General features: G+C 42.1%; 1 protein-coding gene across 1 annotated transcript in view; it reads right to left on the bottom strand.

Annotated features, from left to right (window-relative positions):
• The window catches only part of LOC122265699 (uncharacterized), a 26,104-nt gene extending 16,885 nt beyond the window's left edge, over positions 1-9,219 (bottom strand). Inside the window, exons 1-2 of the mRNA XM_086555404.1 lie at positions 9,207-9,219; positions 8,929-8,958 (exon numbers count right to left, since the gene is read on the bottom strand). Coding sequence (XP_086411530.1) covers positions 8,929-8,958; positions 9,207-9,219 — 43 coding nt within the window. The remainder of the gene's footprint in view (positions 1-8,928; positions 8,959-9,206) is intronic.
• Positions 9,220-14,002: the final 4,783 nt, after the last annotated feature.

The following is a 14,002-nucleotide window of genomic DNA, read 5'->3' as shown; positions in this document are numbered from 1 at the left end:
AAGTATATCTTTAATGCTTGGGGGCCATGTTTTTTCTTCTTTTTGTTTGTTTGTTTGTTTGTTTGTGTTTGCTCTTGTTGTTTGTAACATACATTGATAATTTCGAAAGTACACCAGCAAAATATACTCGTAAAAAAAATCCCACACATATTTACCCAATGGCCTAATTATATAAAAAAATAACATTTCCCCGTTATAACAAGACGTAATAGATAACAATACTCACCTAACTATACCTAAAAAAAATCACACATATCCAGTAGATCCCTCTTATCCCTTTTCAAAAAGACCTCCTCATTTTCCCATTATAACAAGACACAGCAGATTAGCCACGAAGACTGACTTACAGTAGCGGGTGTTAAATGTTCGGGGAATAGCGGGGGGGCATTCGAAGGCTCTTCCAATGGGCGTCCACCCCTCCAACGGGCGGGGAATAATGGCGCTTTTAAGAAGGAGACATCTACTCTTTGTCTACGGCGCGAGAGAGGGACAGAGGGAGGGAAAGGGCGGGAGAGAGGGGAAGGGAGGGAGGGAAAGGGAGGGAGGGAAAGGGAGGGAGGGGAAGGGGGTGAGGGAACGGGAGGGAGGGGAAGGGAAGGGAAGGAGGGAAAGTGAAGGAGGGAGGGGAAGGGCGGGAGAGAGGGGAAGGGCGGGAGAGAGGAGAAGGGAAGGAGGGAACGGGAGGGAGGGAGGAAAGAGGAAGAGAACTGGATAGGAAAGATTGTGCTTTATAGAATATCCTATTTTTGTGCTTGTGCTTGTGTGCATTTCTTTCGTATGTGTATGCGTAGATAACGAGAAAGAAACAGCGGAGAGAGAGGAAAAATAGATGGTGGAGGAGGGAAGGAGGGACAGGGAAGGAGAGGGAAAGAAAGAGGAAGGGGGGAAGAGAGAGGGAAAAGGAAAAGGAGAGGTAGAAAGAGAGAGGGAAGAGAGAGAAGAGAGAGAAGAGAGAGAGAGAGAGAGAGAGAGAGAGAGAGAGAGAGAGAGAGAGAGAGAGAGAGAGATAGAGAGAGAGAGAGAGAGAAGAGAGAGAGAGAGAGACACAGAGACAGAGAGAGAGACAGAGAGAGAGCGAGAGAGAAATAGAGAAAGAGAGAGAAAGAGAAAGAGAGACGAGTCCGAGATAAGAGGCGACCTCACCAGAAGCGAATAGCAGAGTGTGATGCCCTTTTTTGTCAGTGATTTGTCGGCGCCTTAATGATCCTAGTTTGTTAAGAGGGGGGGAGAAGGGGCAGGGGAAGAAAAGGGGCAGGGGAAGAAAAGGGGCAGGGGTAGGGGAGAGAGAAGGAGAAGAGACAGGGGAGGAGACGGAGAAGGAGCAAAAGGGTAGGCGGAGGGGATGGAGCAAAGGGGTAGAGGAAACAGTATGGGGAGTGGCAGGGGAATGGTGTTGGCAGGGGTTAGGGACAGGGGATATGGGGAGGGGCAGGGGGGAAGGGGAAGGGGCAGGAGAGAGGCAAGGGGGAGGGTAGTAGACTGATGAAGGAATTAGATCACGTTGATGTGTTTTGACTGTGGATTAGTGGAATGGGGGGAGGGGGACGGGAGGAGGGAGGGGGGAGGGAAACGGGAGTGTTTGCTGTATGTCTGAGATTCTTTATTTTGTGTAAGCGTTTATTTGTTTTTTGTTTTGTTTTTTGTTTTGTTTTGCTTTGTGTGTCTCTCTCTCGCTCACTCTCTCTCTCTCTCTCTCTCTCTCTCTCTCTCTCTCTCTCTCTCTCTCTCGCGTCCCCCGTTTCTCTCAATCTCTCTCTCTCTCTCACTCATCTATTGTTCTCTATGTATGTATATATATATATATATATATATATATCTATATATATATATATATATATATATATATATAGACTATTATATATATATTATATATATATTTCATGTGTGTGTGTGGGTGGGTGGGTGGGTGAGTTGGAATGTTGAAGGCGTGTGGTATATGCGTTGAATGTGCTCCGTATATGGTAAGCCACTTGTGTATTTGGCTGAAAGTCTTAACAACACACACAAACAAACAAACAAACACACAAACCTTCAAAGACACACACACAAGCTAAAACACACAACTCATATATTTTTTTTCTTCTCAATTCCTAATGTGATACGCCACAACAGCAACCCCCCACCTCCACCCTGACCCCCTCACCCCCTCCCCAAACATGCACCCCCCGTCCCCTCCCACTCCCTCCACCCTACCCACACCCCACCTAAGAGTCGGACATAAATAACAAAAAAAAAAAAAAAATGACCTTCCTCGTGACCTTTTGGGGTGTTGCGGGAACTTAAGTGATGTGTAGGAACCGGTGATGCAACACGTCGTTTCGTATACACGCATTTTTATTTTTATTTTTTTCTTCCTCTCTTTTTTTCTCACTTTTTTTTCTCGTGTTTTCGTATAGACGCGTTTTTTTCTCGTGTTTCTTTTATCTCGTATGTTGTATATTTTCTTTTTTTCTTTGTATTTGCTTTATATCTACTGTATTCTATGCGTGCATAGATAGATAGATAGATTGATTGATAGATAGATATTACAGATAGACTGACAGATAGATAAATAGATTTTATAGACAGATAGATATATAAATAAATAGATAAATGATAGATATTATAGCTAGACAGACATATAGATAAATAGACAGATAGATAGATAGACAGACAGACAGATAGACATACAGATAGATAGATAGACAGATAGATAGACACAAAGACAGACAGATAGATAAATAGATATAAATATAAACATACACAATCATACATACATCCTCTAAGTAATCCCCTTAGTAATCTTCTAAGTAATCCTCAAAGTAAAACACGGCGGACCAATTACAGGGGAAGAGGTAAATGAACACGTAATTAAAAGGTTGGCGTGTTTACTGCCGGGAAGGTAGGTACACTGCCCCCCCCCCTCCTCCCCCCGCTCGACATTCTCTCGTTTCTTGTGGCGTCGAGACTTTCCAACTGGAGTCACGTGACCTCCGTGACCTGTGCGCTGTCTCTCTCTCTCTCTCTCTCTCTCTCTCTCTCTCTCTCTCTCTCTCTCTCTCTCTCTCTCTCTTTCTTTCTTTCACTCTCTCTTTCTTTCACTCTCTCTTTTTTTCACTCTCTCTCTCTCTCTCTCTCTCTCTCTCTCTCTCTCTCTCTCTCTCTCTCTCTCTCTCTCTCTCTCTCTCTCTCTCTCTTTCTTTCTTTCACTCTTTCTTTCTTTCACTCTTTCTTTCTTTCTCTCTCTCTCTCTCTCTCTCTCTCTCTCTCTCTCTTTCTTTCTCTCTCTCTCTATATTATATATATATATATATATATATATATTATATATATATATATATATATATATATATATGCCTCACTCTCTCTCTCTCTCTGTCTGTCTCTCTCTCTCTCTCTTTCCCTCTCTTTTTCCCTCTACCTCTCTATATCTCCCTCTCCCTCTCTTTCCCCCTCTCCCATACTGTCATAGGAAAAAGAAAGGGCAAAGTAGGAGAAAAAGAAGACGTAGAGAAGAAGAGGGAGAAGAAAAAGAAGAAGAAGAAGAAGAAGAAGAAGGAGAAAGGATATGCAAGGAATCAGAAGCAAGAAGATAGAAGGCAAGGAATCTGGATAACTGAAAGAAGTAGAAGAAGAGGAAGGAGAAGAAAAAGAAGAGGAAGAAGAACAAGAAAAAGAAGGAGAAGAAGAAGAAGGAGAAAGGATATGCAAGGAATCAGAAGCAATATCATAGATACTGTCGTAACAGAAGAAGGTATGAGGAAATGACAAGAGGGAGGCGGCGAGGAAGGAAATGGCGAAGGAGAAGGCGGGAGAGCTTCTCATTTCCACAGGATTTCCATCTTTATATCAGTAATTCTTTCCTTCCCCCTCCCTCTCTTCAACCCCCCTCCCCCTCCCCCTCCCCCATCGCCCCCCGCCGTTAAACTCCAACCTCCAACCTCTCATGTAACCCCAACGACCCCGATAAGATGAACCAGGTTAGGTACCTTACTTGGGAGTCAAAAATTACGTTTAGCTTCGAAAGTCAAGTTTTTTTTTCTTTTCTTTTCTTTTTTCTTGTATTTCAAGATAAAAACCCGTAAACCAATTCTTAAAGAACATAAAATAAACCGAGCGAATCTGCCCACCATCTCCATTTCTCACAATTTCTTCTTCTTCTTCCGAAAGATTTAATTGTCTTGTTCGCAATGAAACATCAACGCCAGGAAGACTAAATCGGGGTTTTCCCACGGCCTCCCCCTCTCCCCCACCCCCTTCCTCCCCCTATCCAAACCCACACACCCACCCCCCTCCCTACCACCTCTACCCTCCTCCTCCCCCCCTCCTCCCCCCCTCCACTTCCCACGGAGGCGAAGCCGTAATGATGATAAACAAATATGTTAATGGCTGACGGGTCGCAAGTAAATGGCTGTAATTTTCCAATATTTCCTCAGAGATAATCGTATTTTTGTGCACAGTTTCCCCTGACACAGGAGCACGAGGGGTCAGCGCAGGTCAGGAGGTGGAAGGATGAACACCGGAACGAGAGGAATGGAACGGCCCGGAACGGTTGTTTAACAGTACTGTGCGTTGCCTCAAGCGCTCCCGAACGATAGAAAACGGTACTATAACGGTTTATGGCGTTATGGCACGGTACTGCATGGTGCACTTATTGGTACTAATTTGAGTAAATGATGAATTGATTTAGAGGACTGAATGTTTTTTAATGTTTATTTACCCGGTAGAAAAGTGGTATGTTACTGGTCAGGTAATGGTACTGCATGGTAAACATAACAAGAGTATTATTTCTAGTTGCAAGTATATATTGCAAATGATAAACCACTATTTACAAGATCTCTTTTTAAGTTACCGAACCAATTCACACACCAACCAACCAAACAAACAAAAAACAAACAACCCACAACACCAGCAAACACCATTTCAGACCAACCATACAAACAAACAAACAAACAAAAAACAAACAACCCACAACACCAGCAAACACCATTTCAAACCAAACAAAAAACAAACAACCCACAACACCAGCAAACACCATTTCAGACCAAACAAACAACCAAACAAAAAACAAACACCCCACAACACCATTTCAGACCAAACAAACAAACAAAAAAAAAAAAACGACCCACAACACCAGCAAACACCATTTCAAACAAACCAAACAAACAAACAAAAACCACAACACCATCAAACACCATTTCAAACCAAGAAACAACCCCGAGAACCGCATCCAAAAACGAAAAATCCACAACCAACCGAAAGTTGAACTAACACAATTAGCGACGGGCAGACATTAGCAGCCGATAATTACCGAAGAGATGTAGAATGAAAATGGCGGGAAAATAGAAATCTCTGAGGCTTAATTATGATAAGCGGCGGTGGCTGGGGAATGTTCAGTGCCGATTGGTAATTTGTCTCTAGTGAGCTGCTCTAATTACGGGGGGTGGGGGGATGAAGGGGGAGGGGGAGGGGGGGAGGAGGGGAGAGGAAGGGGGAGGGGGGAGGAGGGGAGAGGAAGGGGGAGGGGGGTGGGGGAGGAGGGGAGAGGAAGGGGATGGGGGATGGGGGGGAGGAGGGGAGAGGAAGGGGGAGGGGGGTGGGGGAGGAGGGGAGAGGAAGGGGATGGGGGAAGGAGGGGAGAGGAAGGGGAAGGGGGTAGGGAGAGGAAGGGGAAGGGAGGAGGGGGAATGATCGATTGTGGGAATGTGGCTAAAAGGACGAATTATTAAACATGTGGGGAGAGAAAATGAGTATTTATGGGGAAAAGAGAGAGAAATGGTAATAGTGTTGGTTGTAATTGTAATAGTGATAATGGGTAGTGGTGATGGTGATGGTGATACTGTTTAAGGTAAGGGTAATGGTTGTAGAGTAGTGATGATGATGATGATTTGATGATGATGATATTTATTGTTATTTAATGTTATCATTATCATTTTCCTGATCGTTATCATTATTATTACTATCCTTTTTTATCGTTATCACTACTACTAGTAGTATTATCAGCATTACTAATACTATCATTATTATCATTATTACTAATACTATTATCATTATCATCATTACTAATACTATTATTATTATCATTATTACTAATACTATCATCATTATCATCATTACTATATTGACAGTAGGAATTAGGAGACAAAACACAACAGTTACCATCCCCTGAAACGAGACCGAAAATAAACCGCGGAAATATTTAGCAAACGAATGATGATAAATGAAACAGGACGATAGACGATGGAAAGAAAAAAAGTTTAAAGATTAGCGAACGAGAAAGCCCCGGGGCACCATGTGAACCTGTGGGAATTCTTCGTCAAAGATTTGATTTCTGAAGACCTGAGAATTCCTTCAAGATCATTTTTATTTCATGTTTTCTTCTTCTTCTTCTTCTGGTCTCTTTCAATAACATTATTTTAAAAGTCGTTGGACAGAAAGGGGAAGAAAATACGAACTGTTAGAATATTTTGTACGAATGATAAAAAAAGACTCGTTTCGCACAAACAGTAGCTAGGATTTCTCTCTCTCTCTCTCTCTCTCTCTCTCTCTCTCTCTCTCTCTCTCTCTCTCTCTCTCTCTCTCTCTCTCTCTCTCTCTCTCTCTCTTCCCTCACTGGAATATAAGATAACCAAATGAAAAAAGAAGAAATTACAATGAATTAATCAACACATAAGACCAATCTGACACGCCAAGTTCAACAAGGAAGTGGTAATGACACCAATAAAGCAAATAAAATGAGGGGAACGTTTTTACAGTTAAATCCGCAAAGACCCGCTGGACTTGAGAGAGGAGGTAAGGAAAGGGGAATAAAGGAATAGAAGAAGGAGAAAGGAGAAGAGAGAACGAAAGCAAAGGAAGGAACAAGACGAAGAGGAAATATGTAAGGGGTGAAAGTAAGAGAGAGAGAGAGAGAGGAGAAAGAGAAAGGGGAAAGATGATTCGGTTCATGGGTGAGGAACGGAAGGAAGGAAGAGGAAGAGAGAGAAGGAGAAGGAATAGAAAAGAAGGAAGGGACATAAAAGAAGGAAGAACAAGAGGAGAAAGAGAAAGTGGGGAAAGGGATGAGTGAAGGGGAAAGAGAAAGAATGAAGTAAAAGAAAAAAAAAGGGAAACAAAGAAAGGAATGATGGAAGAGGACAAGAGAAGGAAAAGGCCGAGGAGAGAAAAGAGTAAAAGAAAAAAATATAAAGAAAAGTACAGGAAACTAAAACATCGAAAAAAGACAAAGAACAAAGACAGTAACAGAAGGCACGCGCAAACAAATTAAAAGACAGAAGCGCAAAGGGCACAAAATCGAACCAAAAATATTATTACGTTTCGAACAAAGGACAAATAAATAGGGGAATGAATTTAAGAATAAAGATAAGAGATATGTATAACACAAATAGAGATAGATATATAAATATTATTATAATGATGATGATTATAATCGGTGAACGAAAAGCGATCGTTGCCAAAAATGAGAACAATATAAGAAAATATTAATAACAGTAGTATGATAATGATCACAGTAAAATAGTTATCATATCAGTAATAGGATTATGATAACAATGATATAATCAGGATAACAGTAATAAGGTGATAATAACAGTAAAATAACGTTAATCATAGTAATAATAATGATAATTCTAACCAATGAAGGTCAGTGCTCTAATCCTACTTTTATTTTCCCTTTTGAGAAATTTTCGCTCTCCCGCCTAGCCACTTCCCCCAATTTAAAAATCTTCCCTTTCGAAATTCGAAAAACCCACACATTGTTGTTTTTTTTTTTATGTGATCAGTCAAGTGGATGAAAAGGAATTTCCCCTTTCCCCTCTTTCTCTTGTGTTCTCTTTTGTTTTCCTTTTTCGCTTTCTCTCTCGCTTTTTATGTATGTCTATCTGTATATCTGTCTGTGTCTCTATCTCTCAATCTCACTTTACATTTACCTACCTTTCTATTAATTTATCTATCTGTTTATCTTCTCTCTTTTTCTGTTTTCTCTCTCCCTCTCTCTCTCTCTCTCTCTCTCTCTCTCTCTCTCTCTCTCTCTCTCTCTCTCTCTCTCTCTCTCTCTCTCTCTCTCTCTCTCTCTCTCTTCTTATACTCTCTCTCTCTCTTTCTCTCTTCTTATACTCTCTCTCTCTCTCTTTTCTTATACTCTCTCTCTCTCTTCTTATACTCTCTCTCTCTCTTCTTATACTCTCCCTCTCTCTCTTCTTTTTCTCTCTCTCTCTCTCTCTTCTTCTCTCTCTCTCTCTCTCTCTCTCTCCCTCTCTCTCTCTCTCTCTCTCTCTCTCTCTCTCTCTCTCTCTCTCTCTCTCTCTCTCTCTCTCTCTCTCTCTCTCTCTCTCTCTCTCTCTCTCTCTCTATCTCTTTCCCCTTCCCTCCCTTCTTTCCCTTCCACTTTCTCCCACTCTGTATCTACATAAATATTCCTATTAGCCTGTCTGTCTCTCTATCTATCTACTTCTCTATCTATTCCTTTCTATCCTATCATCTTATCACCTAAAACCTAAGAATCTAGAATTATCCAATAATGATAGAAATCCAAAATAGTGACAAAGACGATAAAGGCGATAAGGATAAGTAAACACACAAGAAAAACACCATTGAGCGAAATTGCAAAGGATAGAAAGATCATTGAGTGAAATTGAAAAGGATAGAAACACCATAGAGAGATATTGCAAAGGATAGAAACACCATAGAGAGATATTGCAAAGGCTATGAAAATAATCTCACAACTGTATCCAAATCCAGGACAAGAAGACACGTGACACCTTACGCGAACAAAAAACAAAACACAAGCAAGAGAAAATCGAGATCGGAGTAAAAGGAGATTAAAAAAAAGAAGGAAAATCATACACGCCAACATACACACTCAAGAAGACTCCCCCCCCCCCTCCACATCCACCCCCTCCCCCTCCCCCTCCTCCCTCCCACCCCACCAAGTAAACCACCGCAACCAACCGATCCACTCCGGCGTTGGCAACACTGCTCCTGGGGGCGGAATAACACAATTATCATTACCAGGGACCTCTGACCCCCCCACCCCCATCCACTTTCCCCCCCTTCCCCTCTCCTCCCCTCTCAACTACCATTCCCCCTCCCCCCCTCCCTGCGCTAAGCTTGGTGACCCTGATGTCGACCCCGTGGTCAGAGTGCACGGGGGGAGGGGGGAGGGGGGAGGGGGGAGGGGGAGGGGGGAGAAGTGGATGGTTGGGGCGGGGGGGGGGTATGTACAGTACCATGTGACGGCATGTCGCTTTTATTTCCTTCTTATTATATTTTTGTTTTTGTTTTTGTTTCGTTTTTGTGTTCGTGTTTTTCTCCTGTTATGTACGTGTTGTTTTTTGTTTGTTTGTTTGTTTACTTGCTCGTTATGACACAAGTTCATCTTTCCATCTACTTCTCTTCTCCCTTTGGTACATTTTTACTAATACGAAATGATAATAATTATTCTAGTCGCATCTCCTATCATTTCATAATCATGTTCATGTCTATATCATTTTAATTATTAATACTATTATCTTTATTACTGCTTTCATTTTTATTTATCATTGTTATTGTTGTTACTATCATCTTTTGTTACTATTATCATTACTTTCTTTGTCATCATTATATTTCATATTATCATCATCGTTATTTTCTATCATATTTATTGCTATTATCTTCATCACTATCTTCATCATAATTGTTATAACTGTTATCGTTTCTATCATTGTTTATATCATTATCATGATGATGTTTAATTCAATATATACGAATAATATCTACAAAATAAGATGCTAAATAAACACACAAACACACACGTACGCACGCACACACACACACACACACACACACACACACACACATACGCGTGCACACACACACACACACGCACAGACACACACACACACATTAAGAAAAAAAAAAAGCTCAAATATGTTATATATGTTAACATGAAAACATCCCTTGAGCAAAATGTTTACACATCCTCATCACTGAACCTCAAAAAAATGAAAAATACTCATCACGGCAAATTATTTACGTAAAAAAAAGAGAAAAAAAAACAGCCTTTCTCCCCCACTTCCACCCCCCTCCCCCTCCCCCTCCCCTACCTTCCCCCCTTACCCACGATCCCATCTCCTTCCCCCCACCTCCCCACCCCTACCCCACCACCCCTCATTCTCCATCCTACCTATACCCCCCTCCCCCTCCTCCTCCTCCTCGACCAACATCCCCTTCCCCCCTACCCTCACCCTCACCCCCCTACCCCTACCCCCGCAAACCGACGTCCTGTAAGCAGGTCACCTCCGCGCAGGTCGGTCTCTCTCTCTCTCTCACGGTAACCACATCGGAAGCTCGTAAGTCACAGGCCAAGTCGGTCTTAAGTCGCCCTCAGTCTTATGCTCCCTCCCCCCTCCCCCTCTCCCCCCCTCTTATATGTATTTATGTGTGTGTGTGTGTGTGTGTGTGTGTGTGTGTGTGTGTGTGTGTGTGTGTGTTATATGTATATATATATATATATATTATATATATATATATATATATATATATATATATATATATATATATATGTATGTATAAAATATATATATGTATATATATACATATAGATATAGAGAGAGAGAGAGAGGGGGGGGGCGGAGAGAGATAGAGAGAGAGAGAGAGAGGGGGGGGGAGAAGAGGGAGAGAGAGAAAAAGAGAGAGAGGAGAGAGAGAGAGGAGAAGAGGGGAGAGGAGGAGAGAGAGAGAGAGAGAGAGAGAGAGAGAGAGAGAGAGAGAGAGAGAGAGAGAGAGAGAGAGAGAGAGAGAGAGAGAGAGAGAGAGAGAGAGAGAGAGAGAGTTACAGAGAGAGAATGGAGGATGTAAGAGGGTAATAAAGATGTAATAATGTAATGTAAGATGTAATAAAGATAAATGAAGATACTAGGACGGAAAGAACAGACTAATTTAATTTACAGATACGATATACATATAGGTGTACTGAACCAAACATCTAGATAGATAAAATGATTGGCAGACAGATAGAAAAAAACATACAGAAGAAAAGATAAATAAACAGAAAAACAAAACTAAAAAACACCATAAACCAGGCTAAACAAAATAAGCCATTCACACGAACAAGGAATAAAAAAAAACAAAAAAAAACAAAATCGACAGAGAGGGAAAGATAGGAACGACGTGACCTACCATTGGCAACGCTGCAAGGGGAAAGGATTGCAAAGAAGGAACTTCGAGGAATGAAAAGGAAATGGAAAAAAGAAGGAGGGGAAAATAAGGAAGAGGGGAAGATAAGGAAGAGGGGAGGAGGGAGAGGGAAAGAGAAGGGAATTGTTTGTCTGTGTGTGTGTGTGTGTGTGTTTGCATGTCTATCAATCTATATGTATATACAATATAAATCTATAGTGTCTATCGATCTGTCTATCCACAGCATCTATCTATCTATCTATTTCTCTATCCATCTACCTATCTATATATCCATCTATATATCTATCCATCTATCTATCTATCTATAGATCTATCTATTCATCCATATATCTATCTATCTACCTCTCCATCTATCTGTATCTATCATTCTATCTCTCTATCAAGAAAGGGGAAAAAAGGAAACATATAATAACAACAAGAATGATATCAAGAGAACACGATACAAGTGGGTGTTCTGTCACTTAAGTTTTGTTTGTTTCTTTCTTTCACTGAGATGGTAAAGGGGGGGGGGAAGGGGGAGGGGGAGATTTTCACTTATTCTGCGTTATCCTTTTATCATTATTGTTGCTGTTGTTGTTTTCTCTTTGTTGTTTTTATTATCATGAATATTATCATTGTTGTTATTGTTGTTGTTGTTATCATTACTATTACTATTAATAATCATCACAATTGCCGTCATTTTCGCTATCATTATTATTATTACTATCATTATCAATATCATTTTCATCATCATAATCATTAATATTACAATCATTGCTAATATCATAATTTTTTATCCTTTTTTGTCATTTGCATCATCACAAACATACTTTCTATTACTGACATCATCATCATCATCATACTTTCTATCATTTACGTCATTATCATCATTTCAATAATTTGCATCATCATTATCATACTTTCTATTATTTACATCATCATCATCATCATTTCTATTATTAGCATCATCATCACCATCAACATCATTACCATAAAAGAAAACGAAAAACAAAACCGGAAGCAAAACACTAAAACGACAAAAAAACGCAAAAAAAATAATCAGACCGGAAATACAGCAATAGTGTTTATCGTTGCAACACCAGAAATTGCTGAACGTGCAACATCGAGGAATCATTCGGTGTTGCACGTCTTGTGAGAACGGCAGGCTTCGAGGAGGGGGGGAGGGGGGAGGGGGGAGGGGGGGAGGGGGAGAGAGAGAGAGAGAGAGAGAGAGAGAGAGAGAGAGAGAGAGAGAGAGAGAGAGAGAGAGAGAGAGAGAGAGAGAGAGAGAGAGAGAGAGAGAGAGAGAGAGAGAGAGAGAGAGAGAGAGAGAGAGAGAGAGAGAGAGAGAGAGAGAGAGAGAGAGAGAGAGAGAGAGGAAGAAGGAAGAGAGAGAGAGAGAAGGAGGAGGGAGAGAGAGAGAGAGAGAGAGAGAGAGAGGAAGGAGGAGGAAGAGAGAGAGAGAGAGAGAGAGAGAGAGAGAGAGAGAGAGAGAGAGAGAGAGAGAGAGAGAGAGAGAGAGAGAGAGAGAGAGAGAGAGAGAGAGAGAGAGAGGAAGAGGATGACGAAGAGAAGGAGGAAGAAGGAGGAGAGGAGGAGAAGAGGAAGGAGAGAGGAGGAGAAGAGGAAGGAGAGAGGAGGAGAATAGGAAGGAGAGAGGAGGAGAAGAGGAAGGAGGGAGAAGGAGAAGAGGAAGGAGAGAGGAGAAGAGGAAGGAGAGAGGAGGAGAAGAGGAAGGAGAAGAGGAAGGAGAGAGGAGGAGAAGAGGAAGGAGAGAGGAAGTATCAGTAGGGGAGAGGGAGCGTGGGAGACGAGAGAAGGAGGAATGAGGGATAGGGGAGAGGGAGAGAGATGGAGAGGGAGGAGAAAGAGAGAGAAAGAGAGAGAAAGAGAAAGAAAGAGAGGAGAAAGAGAGAGAGAGAGAAGGGGGCGGGGAGCAATAAGTAGGGGTCACGAGAGAAAACGAGCAGAGGGAAGAGGAGGGAAAGGAGGGGGAGGAGTCGGGGTGGGGGAGAGGTTGGGGGGGGGTAGAAAGAAAGGTGAGATACTCCCTCCCCTGACATGATGCGGTTAGTAGGGGGTCAACGGGGTCAGGGGAGGTCAGCGGTTAGTGAAACATCCACCAGATTTATTAGAAAATTACCCTCATTCCCCAACATGCTTTTACATATTGATGGGGGTTTTATGTGGTTGTAGGGGGAGGGGGGAGGGGGGTAGGGAGGGAAGAAGAGGGGAGGGCAGGGAGGGAAGAAGAGGGGAGGGCAGGGGGACAGGGGGGGGTGTAGAAGGAGCGTAGGGGAGGTGAACAGGAGGCAAAGGGGAGCATAGTGGCAGGGGATAAGGGGGGATAGGGGGAGGGTGGAGTGAGGGGGGGGGGCAGGGGGGACGAGGGGGGGGACTTGAGCCTTAATTTCCCCCCGGTGGGTTTCCACAGATTCCTTCCGGTTGCAATGTCTTGAAGGAAAAATAAAGCTCGGTAATTTACATGCAATGGCAAGGATGTAGTGTTACGAGATACTTATGATTTCATTGAAGGAGTTTCTACTGTGTTGAAGGGGGGGGGGGGGGGCGGGGGTCCTGCTGCTTTTCATGCAGGGTTCTTGTTGTCTGGGTCTGTCTCTCTCTCTCTCTCTCTCTCTCTCTCTCTCTATATATATATATATATATATATATATATATATATATATATATATATATATATATATATATATATATATATGTGCGTGTGTGTGTGTGTGTGTGTGTGTGTGTGTGTGTGTGTGTGTGTGTGTGTGTGTGTGTGTGTCTGTGTGTGTGTGTTCATTTATATATGTATGCATATACACACAAATATGCAAATCCAACTATCTAAATATCGCCTTTCACATAA

The sequence above is a fragment of the Penaeus japonicus genome, unplaced genomic scaffold, assembly GCF_977035675.1.
Source record: "Penaeus japonicus unplaced genomic scaffold, GWHDUDI00000001_assembly GWHDUDI00000031, whole genome shotgun sequence".
Taxonomy (NCBI): Eukaryota; Metazoa; Arthropoda; class Malacostraca; order Decapoda; family Penaeidae; genus Penaeus; species Penaeus japonicus.
This window is presented reverse-complemented; position numbering and strand designations above follow the sequence as displayed.